Source organism: Podarcis erhardii (genome assembly GCF_964252035.2).
Source record: "Podarcis erhardii genome assembly, chromosome: 4".
NCBI lineage: Eukaryota > Metazoa > Chordata > Lepidosauria > Squamata > Lacertidae > Podarcis > Podarcis erhardii.
In genome coordinates this window covers 56580708-56600958 of record NC_138508.1, presented here as the reverse complement: position 1 = coordinate 56600958, position 20251 = coordinate 56580708, and the positions used below count along the sequence as shown (strand labels likewise).

General features: G+C 42.4%; 1 protein-coding gene and 1 long non-coding RNA gene across 2 annotated transcripts in view; one reads left to right on the top strand and one right to left on the bottom strand.

Moving 5' to 3' along the window:
- DSCAM (DS cell adhesion molecule) overlaps window positions 1–7171 on the top strand; it is a 336030-nt gene extending 328859 nt beyond the window's left edge. The window contains exon 33 of the mRNA XM_081859359.1: window positions 4675–7171. Coding sequence (XP_081715485.1) covers window positions 4675–5015 — 341 coding nt within the window. The 3' untranslated portion in view covers window positions 5016–7171. The remainder of the gene's footprint in view (window positions 1–4674) is intronic.
- Window positions 1–20251, bottom strand: part of LOC309340541 — a 51204-nt gene that overhangs the window by 30323 nt on the left and 630 nt on the right. The window lies entirely within an intron of this gene.

Here is a 20251-nt window from a genome sequence, read left to right as displayed (position 1 = left end):
TATCTACTTGCACTTTGACGTGCTTTAGAACTGCTAGGTTGGCAGGAGCAGGGACCAAACAACGGGAGCTCACCCCGTCACAGGGATTTGAACCACCAACCTTCCAATCAGTAAGTCCTAGGCTCTGTGGTTTAGACCACAGCACCACCCACGTTCCTGCCTCCCACTCCCCTGCAATTTATTGACAAGAACCTCTGCTTATATACATGTATTAACTTGGCCTGCCCTACCTTGCAGGGCTGTTGCAATTAGAAAAGGAGGGAAGGAGACAATAATGTGCACAGCCTTGAGCTCCGGTAGAAAAGCATGTCACACAGCACCTTCTTCAGCAGGAGCCACCAACATGGATAGCTTTAAAAGAGGAATACACAAATTTATGAAGGATAAAGCTATCAATGGTTACTGCCATGATAGCTATGCTCTGCCTCCTCAGTTGGAGGCAGCGTGGTTTTGAATAGCAGTTCCTAGAAACCATAGGAGGGGAGAGTGCCATTGCAATCAGGTGCTATGCTGGGGCTTCTCATAGTCATCTGGTTGGTCACTGTGAGAACAGCATGTGGGACAACGCAGACCATTGGCCTGATCCAGCAGGCAGCTCTTATGTTCTTAATTAACATTATTTATAGATCATGTAAAGAAGAAGCCGCCAGAAAACAGCCTCCTTGCTTAAATTGCATCATTCTGTAGTCCTGATATTTACAGCAAAAATACTAAAACAAACCAAAAGTTCGCCAACCCTGAGAAATCAGAACAAGCAAAAAATATGTGTGCAGTATGTGTGGTGTCTGAACTACCAACTGTAAGCCTTGCCTACCTCACAGGACTGTTGTGAAGATATAAAGGGGAAAGGGGGCAAATGTTCATGGCCTTGAGCGCCTGGGAAGGAAAATTAAGATACAAATATACAACAACTATGTGCAGATTCAATATATCTCTAAGCACAAAACATTTTGCCAGCTGTGATTATAAAAAAGGACTTATGTTAAAGTACATGCTAGAGGAATTTTAACTTGCTGCAGCTGTAAGTAAGTAAATGTTTTATTATTGTATTTGATTCGTTTTGTATTTTATAGTTTTGTTTTATGGTTACTACATATTCATAAATAACAGCCCAGTGATTAAAAGTAGACCAGTGCCGGCTCTGTGGGAAACATGGAAAACTGTGGGGTGGGGGTTTGCAATATCACCATTTGCCCCAGCAGAAAGGAAAACATTATTTCAAGGGAAATACTTCCAAGTAAAACATACCAAAGCCAACTAATTGTGGTTTATTCTGTAGGGCAGCACACTTGGGGAGTGAATGAAATAATGTGGACATGAGGAAAGCATTTAAGCAATCATACCAAACATACCTCCATCTGGGAAGGGCTCCTCCTGAGTCCCAGGTGGGGGGGATCATCCTTCCTTCCTCTGATTACTTAGCAATAGTGATTAAGCCAGGCTTCCTCAACCTCATCCCTCCAGATGTTTTTGAGACTACAATTCCCATCATCCCTGACCACTAGTCCTGCTAGCTAGGGATCATGGGAGTTGTAGACCAAAAACATTTGGAGGGCCGAGGTTGAGGAAGCCTGGATTAAGCAATAGTGATCCTTAGCGATGGTGCTGCCTACCACTGAAGCATTGGAGCTGCCTCTGTGATTTGTGCTCTGCCTTCAGAAATGTCCAGATGACTTTTTTTTTGCTAAGGGCCCTGCTAGCATGAAGCTCGATACATGTGTATCCTCTGTACACACACACACTCGGTTTGGTGGCTCTGGCTGAAATAATGTCAGAGTATGCTTTCATATCGAGAATGAGTTTAAAATGAATGCATCCCCATTCGTTTCTGTGAGAAACGACTGAAAATATTGAAGCATATAGGGAAAACAAATCAAAATGGTTTATTTTCATTTTCTCCATTTGTCTCTCATCGGAAGGATTCCTGAAACTGCTGAGAAGTATTGCATTGCTTAGCAAATGGATACAGCCAGATAATATTCTGCAGGGAGGAGAAAGTTTCAAGTGCTCTGAAAGTGACAAGGCCTGAGCCCTGTTCATGGGCCAAACACATGAGTGTGCAGACTGTGTGGAGGGACATGGGGCTGTGTACGCCAACCCAACATCACCAGACACATGGTTCTTTCCACTCCCAACCTTTTGTGCATTCAGCTGAATATCTAAATTGAATCTGCTGAGAATGTGACTTCAGACCTTTGCACTAAATATGCAAAGGTCAAGAGCAAAGATGGTGGCAGGATGCATAGGGATGGTTGGTTGGTGTGTGGGGTGTGTGTGTGTGTGTGTGTGTGTGTGCCGCCTAGAGAGTTTGTGCTCTCATGCATTTGGCGAAGCATAAAGCAATGGGAAGCTTGTTAAAGGATATCATCCTCTTTTGGGGTACTCATAAAATCCCAAGACTTTGTCCAATCTGTCTGAAATTTGGTAGATCTAATATTGCATGAAGTGTAGTTACACTACCAGCACACTGCGTGCCACTTGGATGGAAAACCTGAAAGCTATAGGCTTCAGAACAGGCTTAGTCTCTGTTGCGATTAGTGTAGAAATGAAATGAATGAGAGAAAATGAATGCGATAGTAACAAATGAGAAACAAAATGAATGAAGCTGCCAGAAATGGACAAAAAAGCATGTGTTCATCCCTAGGTGTCACAGTCTGAAACAGCAACTGTACCATAAAACCCTTCTAGCTCAGACCACTTCCTCGGATGTTGCTATAGCTATGCCATAAAATCAGCTGTAGAAGAAGATGCCCTCTAGGGAAATTCTAAAAGCAAATTACACATATTAGATTTATAACAGTTTCATAATAAGAATATTGAAAATTATACTTTCATGCTTTTTAAAGAATATTCCCTAGCTCTTCTCACAGGACTATAGCACATAGACTTCCCGGGAGGCAGCATGTTGACTTTCCCCAACCTGGTGCTCTCCACATGTTTGGGACTAGAAATCCCATCATCCCTGACCATCTGCCATGGTAGCTGGTGCTCATGGGAGTCATAGGTTGCAGAAGGCTGGATAGGATATTAAACCACTTTAAGTCTTTTATATTGATAGGCCCTAAGTCTTTTTGTTCCCTAGTTTGCTAAAGAAAAAGAGGGGTCTGGAAAAGCTTATTCTACCCTCAGTATGTTGGTCTCACCTCTGGCTCTTCTTCCTGAGTCCCATTGTTCTATGCTGCTTCCTGTGTTTTTGTTTTAGTTCAAATGAATTTTTATGCATCCAAAGTATTTTAGGGTGAAATGAATTAGAGAAATATAAATTGGCAATTGTAAGACCCTTAGGCCCTTACTATTCTATTTCCAATGGGTAGCCTTATATAAATGCTAAAGTATGCTAATCTATTCCCAAGACAAGAAGCGCACACTATTCTAAAAATAGTGCACCATACATCTGTGTTGGAAACTTAGCTGCAAAAAAGCATATGGCACCAAGCAAAGCCTGCAGGAATAAACAGAGATTCTGTCCAAACTTCTGAATGATTTTCTCTTTCTGTGACAGTAAATCAGGAAGAGAACAGGAACTATTTGTCTTTTTGGTAACAATAGCATAGTTGTTGCTTATATGAAGCCAACTAAGGAATCTGCTTTATCTTTAATTACTGGGCAGCTTTTTGTATTACTAAGTTTAGACAGGAGGGGGAAAACTTTGTGTCATGTGTTTAGCTCAACACAGTTTCTAACTGAACTCTGTTTATGGCACAGACCAGCCTCCAAGTCTCTCCTTTGCAAGTAGCTCATGGAACTAACTGTGCTATTATTAGGAATATGCTGTACGGGAAAAACCTCTGGCTTATTTCTGTTATACATGGATGCAGTTTGGGCAGCCAACTCTTGAGACACAAGCATATTGGATCCACATTGATACATTAGTGAACTGCTAGGATTAATTTGTTTTAAAACTGTTTTCAATATGGATAAACTCTATAGCTGGAAGAAACTTATCTATATTCAGATCAAGCTTGTAGTGTATATTATCACCTGACCAAACAAGCCCATGATGAGCCATATATTGCGGCCTCCCCTCATTTTTGCAGTCTTTAGCAAAACCAGGAAGTGTCATGAGCACCAGTGAACTGTTTGCTATGAAGGTGATGTTTGGCATGTCAGTTCAGGAGTCAAACAGGCCAGGTTTTGATGCTGCAGTATTTGTGGGAGCAAGCCAGAGAAGAAAATGAGCTTAGATGCCCCCCCGACCAGGTAGGAATGGAGGTGTTATTGCAACAGCTTGGAGCAGTACTAATGATCGCTCCTGTCACACCTCCTGCTTTTACCATGCAGAAAGCTAGCAGGTAAGGTTTCCACAAAACAGCACCCGATCAGGACCTCCCTGCACCATATAGTTCTTTAGTTCTGACCAGGAAATTCTGATAAGCCCTGCTCATCAACAATGGTAGAAGTTGCCTGAAAGTTGCCTGCTTTCCACCCAGTGCATATTAGTTTTGTACTGAAATAAGCTTCAAGTTGTCCTCATATTTCATGGATCAATAGTTCTTTAAATTGATGTTAATCTCTTGAAAAACTGATGCTGTGAACAAGGTAGGCTATGTTTTACAGTGGGTGACTGGATAGGAGAATAATACTTATTTCTGCATTGGATATAAGCTTTCTGTATACAGGAGAGTAACTAAGAAACTCTCTTTTTCTTTCCCCCTCCCCTCCTTCCCTGAACAGGTGACCTCATGCATTTGCCGCCGTATCTTAGAATGGACTTCTTGTTAAACCGAGGTGTTCCAGGCACTAGCAGAGACCTGGGTTTAGGACAGACCTGCCTGGAACCTCAGAAAAGCCGGACCTTGAAGCGCCCAACAGTCTTGGAGCCAATACCTATGGAGACTTCATCCACAAGAGAAGTACAGTCATGGCAACCTGGTGCCGTAGCAACATTACCTCAGCGAGAAGGAGCTGAGCTAGGACAGGCAGCTAAAATGAGCAGCTCCCAAGAATCCCTTCTGGACTCCCGGAGCCACTTAAAAGGAAACAATCCCTACGCAAAATCTTACACCCTGGTATAACAAAGAGAGAGCATGGCTGGACAGTGGCTGTAAATACTTAACGGTTATTTAAAAAGAAATCCAATCAAAGCTACCTTTTTTATTGAATTCCAATATTTATAATTAAAGAAGAAGATTGCCAAAATATTTGGGACACAAATGCAACCTACAGACAGTGCAAAGACTCTCCTGCTTTTTTTCTGTCTGAGTGTGAGCTTCATCTGACTGGACCTCCTGAATTTTTTGAGAAAAGGTTGTCCAGTTTTTCTGATATTCACAAGCTTTTGTGTTTTTACTGATTTTCTACAAAGTGCATGGGGACTAAATAAAATATTTTAAACTGGGAGTTCCATCACACACAAGTAACGAAAACAATTTTTTAAAAAAACCACCCTGTTTGTGAATTTAGAAGGAATATTTATTTGAGAAAGACAAAAACAAAACCCTTTTGTCATGTTTTGCACAATTTTTTTTAAAACTAGAAAATGGGTCCTTGATCAGTTATTTTTCCTTTTCTTTTATTGTTAATTAGGATGAGTGCTGTCAGTCAGTGAAGTGGGGAAGGGAGGGGGAAGCAATTTGGTTTTGGCAGTTATTTTCTTTTTATATTAATTTAATGAGACACTCTTTGCATTTTGTCTATGCGAAATAAAAGGGTCTTCTGCCTTTATCTGTGTGTTTGCATTGCCTTGCCTTGTTTCCACTTAGGCTGTATTTATTTAGCACTGGATCTTGTAGACTTTGTAGAATTATAACGCACACTGGCTTGACTGGAAGAAGCTTTTTTTAACCATTGGAGAGGCAAAAAAAATATCTCTCAGGGACTTTCTGTGAGGGGGAAAAAGCTGTTTAAAGTCAAATTTTAAATGGATGCAATTATGAGAACTGATGAATATTCATAGTATGATGTCTTTGAAATGGATGCTATTGATGTCAACATTTGCTTCTCAAGTTTGTAGACTTTTTCCCTTTCCCCTGAAACAACAGAGTTGGTCACAGAACTAGATCACTGGGTGCTGATATACTATGAAGTACTGTTGCCTGTGGGTTTTTTGGTTGTTTTTTTTGCTCAAATCCCAATGGATTGTTATATTATGGGACGCAGGAAGGCACTTTTCCCTAGGCTAGTGTGCCAGCCCTAGAGAAAACAAGGGGGAAATGTATGTTTCATTTTCTGTTCCACATTGTGACATAGTTTACATGGTTTTTGTTATCTTGCTTAGTGCACAAGCACTACAATGCAGGTTACAATGCAAACCTTGTGCCACAGCAGCTAAAGTTGATTTGTAGGACCACACATTGCACACTCTAGCATTAGAAAATTTTACTCCACACTCCTAGCACTTTGCTTAACATGCTTGGATATTTGTCCAAGTGATCTTCTAAGGACAACCCTAACTAAAATGAATAAAGGATCCTAGTTTTGACAATCTGACATGTGTTTGAATTCATCTTCTGGCTTTCACATCTTTTGGACTGTATTGACGTTTTCAATAGGTATCAAAGCTACTAGGCAGCCCTCCAAGCCAACTGTGATTCTAGAATCTATCTAGCAGCCGGGGCTGGCCCAAGACATTTTCCTGCCTGAGGCAAAAGGCAAAATAGTACACCATTCATTTCATATAGAGAATCTGATCAGACTGCAGTTGAATCATTTCAATCTGCCACTACGCTTAATAGCAGCAGGGGGAACTGGGCAGGGCAGGGCCATGCATGGCACAAACAGCTCTCTCCTCCAACATGTTCCCACCAATCTCTTCCCTTCAGCATCTTCCACCTGAGTTAACTGATCTCACTCTGCCTAAAGATAGGGCCAGCCCTGCCAGCAGCCACAATGAAGGTGTACCCATTTTTCTAAGAGCTCATAAACTCAGGCACAACAAACCCTGAATGTTGATTGGCCTCTGTATTGAATTTTGGGTTGTTTCCTAGCTCTTTGATCATATATTAAGCAGCCATGTGGTTTCATCAGATATGATTTCTCCCTCACCATTATTTTCCTCCCATATTTTTGTATCCTGAAAACCCTGATCAGTTGTGATCACATGAGAATGCAGAACTTGCATTTCTGATCTGTTAAGCCTGCTTTTAAATGTGTGAGAAACTTTTTGATAAATGGATCCAATCCACCCATTTCCTTGTCCTTGACACTGTGGCATCCAGTATTTGCCAGATTATTATTTTTTTTAAAAAAGGAAGCCCACAACACCCTGTTTTACTTTTCAAGGTCAGATAGCATATCCAGCTGTCTTGAGATTACCGTATGTGTGTATTCCTCATTCCACAGGAAGAAGCTAGCTCTAACATAATGACTTTATTTAATAGCCTAAAATTTTCACTTGTTGAATTGTAAAGCACAAAAATGCCCCCTTGTCCTGGTTCACATGCAACACTAAACTATGGTTTAGTATTGCATGCATAAACCTCACATTATGTGCACTCTCTCCTCCACTGTAGTTATAGGGAGAACATAATAACTACCATTTTCAAGTAACTGAAGTTACCTGGTTAGCATCAAATATGGCTTGGGAATAGCAGCCAACTTCAAACCATAGTTTCCATCCTGGCTTGTTTTCCTAAACTGTAGTTAGCACTAATCACAGTTCAGATGAAACTAGCAACTTGGTTAGTGGAAATCAATTCATGGCTATATCAAGGGGTAGAATGTGGGACTTGCCCAGGTTTGTTTCTGTAGCGGTAAAAGATATTTTATCATTATGGCTAAAAGCAATCATCATGTATAATTCAGTGAGGAAAGGAGAACTCTTAGAAATCAATTTAATTGAGGGGGGAATTCTAGTGAAGTGGGAGGGAGCAGAACAAAGAAACTTAACTTTTGCATCTTTGAACCTGCAAGCACATTTTTATATGCTGTGCTCTTTTTCCCATATTAAACATGTAACATCTGGCAGAGCGCATATAAAAGACCATAAAGGTTGTGATCTTTATTCTTTTACATTTTCTTTATTCTGTCCTTTAAAAGAAAAGGAGAACGAAACCTTTAGAAAATTAATAAAGCATATTACAAATGCAATATTAACTTCCCTTAATCATTAACAAAGCAATAATTTGAAGGTGCATTTTGTCCATATCTGATATTCCAAAAATTAAAAAATAAAATCAATTTCTCTTGAAAGCTGTTTCTTTTAATTTTTATATTACTTTACTATATCTAGTTATACAAGTTGATTTTGTTCACAACAATGTAATCTGTATTTCTTAATCAAATTTTTGATTTCCATTTAACTGGTCAGTGAGAGGGAGAATAATTATCTGTTGCTGATCTTGTTAGGCATCAAATGCAGTCAGAGGGTCCAGTGGTAAATCATACCCAGAGTTGGTTTTAATAATCTTTATTATTCATTTCCTAAGCTCCATAAGTATATGAAACTCCAGCAGATATGAAAATCCTTTGCATGTCCAAAAATTATCATTATACATCAAATGCATTTTCTAAAGTCCTGAAGCATATAGATTATTAGTGTGGTCTTCTTTCCAACCTGTGGAAATTATGTACTAATTCATGTGCACATGTTCCCAGGTTTTTCCTAGGATTCTATAGCCCAAATCCCTTTGCCATTTCAGCCTGGTAAATTTTCATATCCATAAAAAGGGTTTCATAACAGCATGTTTCTTTTAAATGTCTCATGGTACCTGTTGTTGACACAGGAATCTTCTGAAAGGCTGATCACACCTTTTTTATTTAATTGCCTAACATCCTACAAGGAAAAATGCATTATTGGAAAATTTGAAATATGGGAGGTCTCAGATTACCAATTTTGAGGATTCAAGAGTGAGGAACCTGTGGCCACTGGCCACTGTCCACTGGCTATACTGCGTAGGCATGATGGCAGCTGGAGTTCAGCAACATCGGGAGAGCCATGAGTTCCCAATCCCTGATTTCCATCACAATAAATAAAAGAACCTATTTTCTATTAAACATGCAAAATTAAAAGTTCCATTATCTTTACAAATGAAACTGTTTCCAAAGATAATTCTTTTTCTGATGGAGTCATTTGCAAAAATGCATTCTAATGGGAGAGCCTTCAAAGTAAAAACCCTCCCCTATCCAAATAAGTAGTTAATTGGGTTTTAAGTGCGGGGGTGGCTTTTAAATCCAAGGAGTGAAGTCAAAGAATCTTCTACATTTCTGTATTATAAGCACCACCACCAAAACATAAGCAGAATCTTCAAGCCAATTTGATATAACCACTGACAGAGCACTGTTTCAATACAAACTATATTTGGAACATTCATGCTCCCTTCATGCATCATAATTGAGCCACGTCTCCCCAGCCCCATACAAGGAGGTGAAGAGCCCAGAGAAAAAACAGCTTACAGTCTTTAAACGCTCAGAAGTGCCTGCCCACCTTCACAGAGAGACCACCATAAAACATCATAACCTTGCAATAGATGCATCACAAGAGGTGGTGGTCTACTACAGAAATTGAGAGTATGGCTTGTCACCTGTGAATCAGGATGCTTCCAATATCTGCTAACTGCCTTTTCCTGGCCAGTCTGAGCCATTCTTTTGAAATGGCAAATAACATTGGCACCAGATTGACAAGGACCTGTCTCCAGTCGCACAGAATATACACTTTTTACAGGTCTGTTTGGCAATTTTAATGGTTACTTGTCAAACCAGTTCATGAAGGGGAGATTCAGCAAGCATTTCCTCCCGTGTAGCTCAGGGCTGGCTAGGGGTTAAATATGGCTGCTTGGGAGAGTCAGTCAGGAGCTCCTGTGTGGAAATGGTTTCAGAGGAGCTTGCACTTGGTGACAAATTTGAAAGGTGCCACATACAAGAGCCTTAAGGTTTCCAATTGCTTCATTAGAGATTTGGCTTATCTGCCCCACACCTGACATCAGATGTGAGTTGTACTATTTCAGCTCAGGTTTTAACAGGATCCAGTATGGATGGGCTATATCAGTCTTTATCAATCTGCTGTTCTCCAGATGTTTTGGACCAAAATTAATATGAGTGTGCTGACTGGGACTGATGGAACAAAACAGCTGGAGGGCAGCAGGAGGGTGAAGACTGGACTGGATGAGCAGTCCACTATGCTTCTTTCTGTTTGTATCTTACCAGCTACTGTTTATTCTAACTAGAAATGCCTCTCCAGCAAGAATATTGTCCCCTGATGCCAAGAATTGTACCTGGGTGCCCATATGCATGATCTTCCACTGAACTACAGTCACAATGTTTTCTCCCATAATATATTTTCACATAGCCATTCAAATTTTGATCCACTCCACAGATATCCGGGATCCTCACTATAGGTTTGTGGCACAAAGGTGGGGAATTGGATCTGACCAACTTGCCATGAACAATTGTTGACAGGTGAGTGGAGCTGCTCACCTGTCAGTCGCCTGATGACATATGCCAAAGGCATATGCCTGGCGTCAAACCTCAAAATAAGAGTTGGGAGTGCCCTGTAAGTGCATCATCAATTCTTCCTTTCCAGTCCAGGCTTTCAGGAAGAATCTCTGCAGCCATGACTTGGATCTAAGTCAGGGCTGCAAAAATTCCTGCCCAGAGCGGGGCTTGCATTCAATGCTGAATTGAAATTCAGTGCTGATGGCAAGCTCTGCTTTCAGCAGGAATCACCTTTGCTTGGGAGAGCCAATCAGGAGCTCCTGTGTGGAAATGGTTTCAGAGGAGCTTGCACTTGGTGACAAATTTGAAAGGTGCCACATACAAGAGCCTTAAGGTTTCCAATTGCTTCATTAGAGATTTGGCTTATCTGCCCCACACCTGACATCAGATGTGAGTTGGCTGTGGCTTGGGAGAAACCAGCCTCATTGGCTAAATCAGGACCTTTGGCAAGCGCCATATGATTTAAGGACCGGTGGTTTTCTATTACCCTCTTATAGTATTAATACAACATTGATTTGCATTCTTTAAATGTCTATTTATACATATTATACTTAAGTAAATAAATGGCCCAGTTCTAAATCTGATTGCTTCTGGGAGAGTTGCATAATCAGTGGCAGTTCACTAATGAGCGGATGTGTTTGGGATCATGGCAAAAATCCCACTGCATTGCTGATGCTGATTTACCACCAAAAACAAATTTAATTGGATTTATTTGTTTGCTTGCTTTTTGTACAGGTCTCCTTATCATTGATTTTTGTGTGGGATTTGTGTGTTTTATTCAGAATGCTTGGTTTCTTTTAAGAGGCTAGCAGAAAGCGAATTTTGATGTAGACTTACATGACTGTATTGAAACAAAGATGCCAAATTATTTAATTGACCCTCAACTATTCATTAGTGCAGTTTAACCATGTTCTAGCCTTGGCTAGATTAGGACAATCTGAATCTCAGTTGTTCCCTTAGGAAATGAGTTTTGATCATTCATCCTTGTTATTTTGCCAGCTGCTGTGCTCCTGCCAAGCTCCAAAGACAAACATCAATTTGTTTGTCAAAGTTCTTGATCACCTGGTGAGTTCAGCTGCAGGAAAGGATTGCAGGCTTTGTGATAAAATCTTTTTGAAGAAAGTTTCAGAGGTAGATTTTGCTTCTCACTTTACCTAAGTGAGGGCTGCCTTTGGGTCTTGCAGACTTTGCAGCCCAGCTGACATGGCATGAGATTTAGGCTGCACAGACAACATACATTTAAAGCATATTACTTTCCCCAAAGAATTCTAGGAACTGTAGTTTGTGGAAGGTCTGGGACTTGTAGTTTTGTGGTGGGTAAATTACAGTTCCCAGGATTCCATGGGTGGAAGCAGTGTGCTTCTCCTGTCAGCAGGTGAGATCCCTGGTCCCCCCTCCCCTGGTGGGTCACTTTTGACAGGTGACCAGGCCTGTTTACCTCTCAGTCACCTGAAATCACCTGACACTGGGTGACTCATTTTTCCTGAGTAGCATGGCTTGAGTCCATGCCATGCTGCAAAGGAAGATCCAAGTTGACCCCTGCAGACTTGTTGTCACTGCCCATCAACTCATCAGTGGCAAGAGCAAGCCCACTTAGGGTAGGGCAGGGCAGGACTGTGCTATGGTGTTCTTCATTAGAAACTTTAAAATGCAGCCCATCCAAATGGGCTTGCTGTCACCAACCATCAGCTAATTGGTTGTGCCAGCAAGCCCCATCCCCCTTGCTAAGGAACAATCAAGAGCACATGTTAGGGCTCCTAACTGTTTGTTGGTACCTACGTCTCTACCTGCCCCACATCTGATATCACTTATAGCATCAAATGTGGGGCAGGTGGGGTAGGTTAGGAAAAGCCTCCTCACAAGCCGATTTGGGTCCTGTGCCAGGCCTAGTTAGGGTGGGTTGGTGGTTCCCCACCCCTGATTTATTCCTGCCCTCTCTCCATTTTCATCAACACAAACCCAAATCAAATCAAGCCCAAGTCCTCTTTAAGTCCAGTTGAAAATGGGTCAGTGTTTCCTCAACCAGCTACATTTGTGAAGGACAGTCTATTAAGTTCAACTTCAGGCACTGCAAATGTGGGCTCCCAAGACCAAATGAGGCATGATTTTTCTCGTGCAGTTTTGCATGGCATAATTTAAAAAGAGAAGGAAAGCTGGTGTAATGGGAATTGGGGTTGCTTGTGCGTAAGCCGCAACTGCTCCAGGCTGGGTTGTCTGGCTAAAACTTTTCCCTGGCTGGACAGCCCTCACACCGTGGCTGTCTTAATCACTGGCAGAATCCGTCAGTGGGCGTTTCCTGAACTTCTTCCAACATAAAAGTTCTTTGACACCAAGTCTCCGCCTAGCCTCCGTGCGCGGAAGCTTTCTGCGCAGAGTGAGCGTGCCCAGCGGAGGTCCTGTGCTCTCTCCGCTGGTGGAAGAGTCTCGGAGCCCTTCCTCTGAAGCCCTCTCAGCCTCCCCTTTCTTCCTGGCGTCACGCTGATTTCCTTCCCCAGAGGAAGCTCTCCCTCTCTCCTTGCTGGTTCCCTCTCCGGCGTCATTGGGGAGCTTTACCTCCACTCTTGGCTCCGATGGCAGTTCCCTGACAGCTGGCATAGATTATCTCTACACTATATTAGTACCAAGGCAGAGAACTTTATCCCTTTACCTTTGCCATGATTTCAGCTAGAATTCCACACATGAGCCACACATCTTCTATTAGCAAAGGAAGATGAACTCCCATTGACACTAACCCAGTAGAGCTCAAGGCCTCCCACCCTGGCTATTGTTTTAGGTACAACAACTAGGTAGTGCCAAGCTAAATGATTTTAAAAATCAGATTTACTTTGATCCTCCCTGTGTCCAAAAGAAGTTCCCTCATGGCACCCTTGAGGCCTTCATGGAAAATGAGAGTTTAATGAGGCTGAGAGGTAGAAGACACTTGCTAAGCATTGTAATAAACACAGAGAAGCTGCTGCACTTTGTTTCTGCTGCTGCTGCTGAAGAACAACCTGATGCTAATAAAACAAAGAAGCCAGCTGTACATTCATCCCCCGTCTAAAGAATAGTTAAACAGCAGGTGTTTTTATGGACTATTCCAAAGTGGCTGGAGTGGTCTGTTCATTAAGCGCTCATTTGCTGGTAAACAACTCAAAGTAAATCACTCCTGAAGGCAAAATCTTTCTGGTATTGATAGGAAGAGCAATGCAGAAAGCCTGGAAGCCAAGGCAATGCTTGCGGAAGGCTGATGCTATCCCATGAAATGTTACAAGACTCTTGCTGCTTAGAAACCATTTAACATCCTGCTGTATTGTTCTCAAGGCTCTTTTAAGGGGGGGGGGGCAAAGTGGCCTTTGAAGTAGTAAAGGTTTCATGCTTTCCTTGTCCCCACAGAACTGATCCCCAAATTCATGTAGCGTTGAGACTGAAAGAAATGAAGCATATTTAAATGGCTTTTAAATTAAATGCTTTTCATGGCCATATTAGAAATAAAGAATTTCAAAAGACACTTATTTGCATGTAAAGCCCACCTTTCCTCCAAGGGGCTCAAAGCATCATAAATGATTCTCTCCACCACCACACACAAACATTTTATCCTCACCACAGCCGTGTGAGGTAGGTTGGACTGAGAGGTAGTGACTGGGCCAGCATCAACTCAGTGAACCTCACGGCTGAGGGGGAAGTTCAACCTGAGTCCCACTGGCTCCAGTATAACACCAATGTCACAGCTCAGAGGCCCCACCTTGAAGAAAATATTGGGTGGGGACCAGACAAGGATGGTGATATGAGAGGGAGGGAGGGAGGGTAGCAGAAAAGAAACTTTAAAGTAAATGGCCAAGCTCTGGACAATGTCCCTCCTCCCTCTCCCTCCTCCCCTGGCTTTTATTGCAAGTTTGGGAGGGATTTAATGGAGAGGACCCTGCAACTGGGACTGTCAATGGGAGCTTCTCTTGCTGTTAGAAGTATGTGTGTTTTAGTTCCAATCACAAGTAATAATAATTTATTATTTATACCCCGGCCATATGGCTGAGTTTCCCCAGTCACTCTGGGCGGCTCCCAATTGAGTGTTAAAAACAATACAGCATTAAATATTAAAAACTTCCCTAAACAGGGCTGCCTTCAGATGTCTTTTAAAGATAGGGTACCTGTTTATTTCCTTCACATCTGAAGGGAGGGTGTTCCACAGGGTGGGTGCCACTACTGAGAAGGCCCTCTGTCTGGTTCCCTGTAACCTCACTTCTCACAATGAGGGAACCGGCAGAAGGCCCTCGGTGCTGGATCTCAGTGTCCGGGCTGAACGATGGGGGTGGAGACGCTCCTTCAGGTATACAGGACCGAGGCCGTTTAGGGCTTTAAAGGTCAGCACCAACACTTTGAATTGTGCTCGGAAACATACTGGGAGCCAATGCAGATCTCTCAGGACTGGTGTTATGTGGTCCCAACGGCCACTCCCAGGCACCAGTCTAGCTGCCACATTCTGGATTAATTGCAGTTTCCGGGTCACCTTCAAAGGTAGCCCCACGTAGAGCACATTGCAGAAGTCCAAGCGGGAGATAACTAGAGCATGCCGCAAGAAACAACATCAGGAGGAAGGGGTGTTGCCCAATCCCAGCTCTCTTGCCATCCAGCAACCTTTTACAAGTTCGCTTACAGGGCTTGTTGAGAACCAAAGTCCAAAAGTACAAAAGAAAGAAAGGCAGCAATGCCCATCAACTTGGGGGGGGGGCAGTCCGCTCAAATATTTTATTGGGATGGTCAAAGGGACCTGGTCCTCTAAGAGTTGGCGTCTATGCCACAACGACTCTCTTAGATGTTTGCCAGTGAATTGACAGGCAATATGCAATAATGGTCCATATTCAGGTCAGATTTCAATTTCCATTTCTGGATTTCAGCATTTCCTTTTAGGTCACTCAGTATCTATGGGTATTACTTTCAGTGCCATAAAGCTAGCAACTGAGAAGCACCCTCTCTCAACTGTGACCTTCAAGTCTACTATATTACCAATATACTATTTGTTTCAATGGAGCAAATGCGACAAGGCCTTTTATCCAAGCCTGGACAATTTGTAAGCCACCAAGATGAGAAAATTCTGCCAACCTTGTATGCCAGACATTTGAGAAAACCAATGAGCCTGCCTTGGGCTGCACACACAGAACAAGGGATTATCAGTTATATGGCAAATCAAAATCCTGTGTTTTAAAATATGTAGCACATTCTGTGAAGCTTTTTTTCCTTTGAATCCAACTGTTCAAGGACAAATCATATGAAAGAGCTAGACAGCTTTCAGATAACCCTCCCTAAAATATCTATAATATGAAAGGAGATTTTAAAAAGATGCACACATTTCAAAGTTTTCATGCAAACTTTGCAGTAATTTGCATTTTTATTTTTATTTTTAGTTTATGCCAGGTGTTATGGAACACAACTCCCACCTGGACCCATGCTGACTGAGGCTGATGAGAGTTATAGTCCAACACATACAGAGGGCACCAGGTTGGGGAATGCTGGGTGAAGTTTATAAATCTGAGGCAAAGCACAATCCAATTAGCTGTTCACTTCATGTCCCTTGCTTTATCTTTGCTACGGTGCCTTGGAGACCTTTATGGAATTCATGTGCCTGCTCAAAATTGCTGCTGAAAGCTGAATTCGACCCCAATCAACCTTCTCTGTGTTTGTCTTGTGCCTGACACACACTGCTTCTCTCCTCCTTGATAAATAGAACAAATCACCCACATAGGGAGTGGGGAGGAAAGACCCAAAGATTCCCTACTATATATCACAAGATAGTTTCTTCAAGGGGAGTACAAAGCATGGCTGGTGTAGAAGGAGAAAGTGTAGCCTGGGGAGGGTCCTGGGGACCAGGGGGAGACCTGGGGGAATACAAGCAACCCCTGGACTGAGGCTCCCTATCCCTGGTTTTACTCATTGCGCCTGGCTCACCAACAGTAGTTTCAAGGCCTGACCAGCACCACCTTTTCCTGTGAGAGGCATTTGATGAAATCTCCTCTTGGGCTTTTGCCTTCCTTACATGACAGCTGGAATTACGAGTCTGTTTGCCTCAAGCAGCGGGACCTCTGAATACGAGCCCAGAGAGGCGTTGGTTAGCCCTGAAAAGCAAAGCCCCTGGGTATCCCCCCCCCACTTTATAAGGGCAGAGGAAAGTGAACCAGGTTTTCCTGCCATGAATTTTCGAAATCAGCATCAGATGGGCCTGACATTTCACGTACCCAAGCTCCAAAGGACCTTGTCACATTTTATTGACTGCTGTAAGGTTCAGTTTAAGGACAAAAAGTATGCTAGCTTTAATAGCCAATATTAAACCTTTTTGAAGTGCTGAAAGTAACGTTGTTGCCATAGCAGCAAACCTCTGGGATGTCCTGCGTGTTCTGGATGTACTTTTGGATTGGATGAAAAGCAAGAGCCATTTGTGCAGGTGTGGGGAATATTTGGCCAGCCAGATGTTGCTGACCTACAACTCCCATCAGCCCCAGCAAGCATGGCCAATGTCCAGGGAAAAGGAGACTTGTAGTTCAGCAACATCTGGAGGTCAAAGGTTCCCCACACCTATCAGAAATGACAATTAAGAAACCAATGACATTGCCTTGCTATCCCCCTTCACACATTATATAAATGAAGGGGCTTCATATGATTGATAGAAAGCAGGGCTGCAATGCTGGGCCTGACCCCTTGAAATCTACACACAGAGTAGGCATCTGTAAGGGGGCTGAAGGGTGGGTGGATGATCTCTGAGGCTGGTTACTCTCTAGGTATAGGACTGCAGGCTGGCAAGTTGTCCTGTATGTTAAGGGGAAAAAACAGTTCTGAATTGCAAAACTACTTCTGCAGGGCAAATTAAAGTAAATGGAATTGTTTTAATTAATTTAATTTTAATCAGAGAAGAGGATAATGAATTGTTTTGTTTAATCATGCTGAGGTGTTTTTTTTGACAGGGGCCTTTTTTAATTAATCTAGTAATTGCAAATTGATTTGCTTCAAATAATGTGTTTGTTGTCGTCCCCCTCCTTTTTTTAATTTTTTTTTTTTTGCCTACATTTCTTCTCAAAAACCAGGGAATAAAAGTTGCTGCTGCATCAATCTGCTCCCAAACTCTACTGGGAAGTATCCAACATCACACTATTATCTTGGAAGCTCAAGGCCTGATGAAGGGAGGGATGTCATCCATTTCTTAGTCATAGCTGCCCAACTATCCAATGGTTTCAAGGTTCATTATAGCTAGTAATGGACAATCCCCGCCCTCCCCGCTTGAATTGTTACTGAATCACCAATTCCACGTGCCACTGGAAAACACTTGGGACTGGTTTTGAACTGATTTGTGTTTGCACACATGCCTTCTTGCATTACTGCTTGGGAATTGTAGCCCAAGGCCAGGAAAGGCAGCATCTTGCTTAGGCAACTATGTGGCACTCCCTTTTCTTCTGTGTATGTTGCAAAGGCTTCATTCATGAACCTTCACCAGCTCACTGTGTTTTGTGGTCTTCCATGGTAGGTGTTGCTCAGTACAGTATGTCAGGTTTTAAAATTGCATTGTTTACTTAATTAAATTTCTAAATCATTATTTAGTTTATTAGTCACCTGACATTTAAAGAATCTCCAAGAAATATACCCAAAAAAGGAGCATTACGTAAAATCATAATAAAATACACAAAAAGAAAACCCATACAATGCAATAGGCAGCAAATGCATCATAATCTTATCAAAATCCTAGGAGGAGAGAGAAGCTTTGTACCTGGAAATAGGGTTGCAACCTTTGTTCTGGCAAAATGCAGGACAAGGGAGCGGGGATGGTGATTTTTTTCCGTCTGGTGCTAAAGTGACTTCAAAGCAATCCTTTACAATCTATTGCAGTGTAACAGGATGGCCGTTCTGGAATTTAGCACACATACACACGCATACATATGAATTTGTAAATTTGTCTGTTCTTGGCTACCCTGAGCTTAAATACATGACCTTTCCCACACCCTTTCAAATACATGCATTTGGAGAGGATCCCTAACGAGAGAGAGAGAGAGAGAGAGAGAGAGAGAGAGAGAGAGAGAGCGCTGAAATAAAGGACAAAACTATATCAATACAGGACAGAATTTTACACTGAAATACGGGACAATCCTGTATTATACAGGAGAGGCGGCAACCCTACCTGGCAGTGAAAGGATGTTAATGATGGCACTAGGCAGACCTATTTTGGATGGCTGGTGTAGCTCAATCAGTAGAGCACAAGGCTCTTAATCTCAGGGTCATGGGTTTGAGCCCCATATTGAGCAAAAGATTCCTTCATTGCAGGAGGTTGGACTAGATGACCACAGGGTCCCTTCCAACTCTACAGTTCTGATTCTATGGTTGTTCTGTAGGATAACCATACAATATAACCAACATGCTTAAGTGTAATGAATACATGAAAGGTTAGTGCCATAGAGTAATTCTGTCCTGCCAGGCTTAGCTAGGTCACTTCCCCTCACCTGGGGAGGAGGCTAATCAAGCCTATTGTTGTGTATCAGTCTACCTGAGAAGCTCAGCTTGTAAAGAGGCTAAGCTGGTTGCTGCAGCTTAGCCGCATGTCTCTTAGAAGCCATTCTTGTGTTCCTACACCAACAATTTAGGAACTTTCATCACTGTAACTAAGCCATTTTACTGTCTGTGCAACGTTTTCTGAATGCTGTATGGCAAAGCGTATGAATCTGACATTTGGAAAGTTTTTAACTAAACCATTAACTTATCAAACGTGTGGTCTTTTTCTATGCTGAGGTAAGAGGAGACTTATCTTGGCTCTCACAATGGCATATTTTAAAGGTCTAACAGCCTATATTTCCATACTTTGCTTCATGTTTTGTGATTTTAAATCTCTGCTAGGGTTCTCTCACCAAAGGGTACTTGCCCCAAACCATTCATATGCTACCACTGTGTTCAAGAGAAATGCGTCTCCCCAACTTTTCCTTTCCAGCAGCTAGATTTGATTCAGTTACATTATGCCTAACCCAGTTTAGGCCTGTATGCAAGAAGCCCATGCCAGTCAAGCTCAAGTCCATTTCAGCAATAAATAGCAGACTGCACCAATCAGCACCATCCCAACAACAGACCATGCAGACACAAAATAGGCACATAAACTCCTAAGGGTGTCGATATAAGAGAGCTTCCAGACTGCCACTGTTTGGGGATGGGATTAAATCCCATCCTGACAAATTCAGGCTGCACAGTTCAAGGCAATTTGGAGCTCTTGTGAAACAAATCCACTCCTCCCAAAAGATGTGCCTTTTCGTGATAGAAAAATGCATTGACACATGTAGGATAATTTTAATGCAGCATCTCCCCACAAACGAATCAGGCTAAATGCTCATTAAACAGACTGTCTGGAAATGGCCAAAATTGTGGGTAGAAGGGCATTTTCAAGGTTAGAGCAGCTTATCTTGAAATCCCTTGCAAGCCGTAAGCTGGGTAAATACATATTGCAACCTATCAGACTTGGATAGCATCAATATTTGCAAATGCTGGAGGTGCCAACTTAAATGTCTTACTAGGCCAGGAGTGGAGACCTTCAGGCTGAGGGTCAAATGCAGCCTGCCAGTCCTCTCTCTGACCCTCTCGATTCTCCTCAGACCATGGCTCCTCCCCAGTCCACACCCCTTTCTGTCCCTGCTCCATGCTTTCCTCAGTGCTTTTGCCTGGCTGAAATTTGCCCTTCCACTGTGCTTGTCTGGTTGGAGAATGAAGAGGATTGTGCCAAGTTACATGGCTGAAGTGCAGCACACTGTACCAAAGTAAGGATCACATGTGTTGCCCAGTCTACTTTTTGCTTCTGGCCCCACCTACTACTGGAATGTGCCCCATGAGGAAATGTGATCCTCAGCCTGGGGAGGGGATCTTACCCTTGGCACAGTTCACTAGCAGT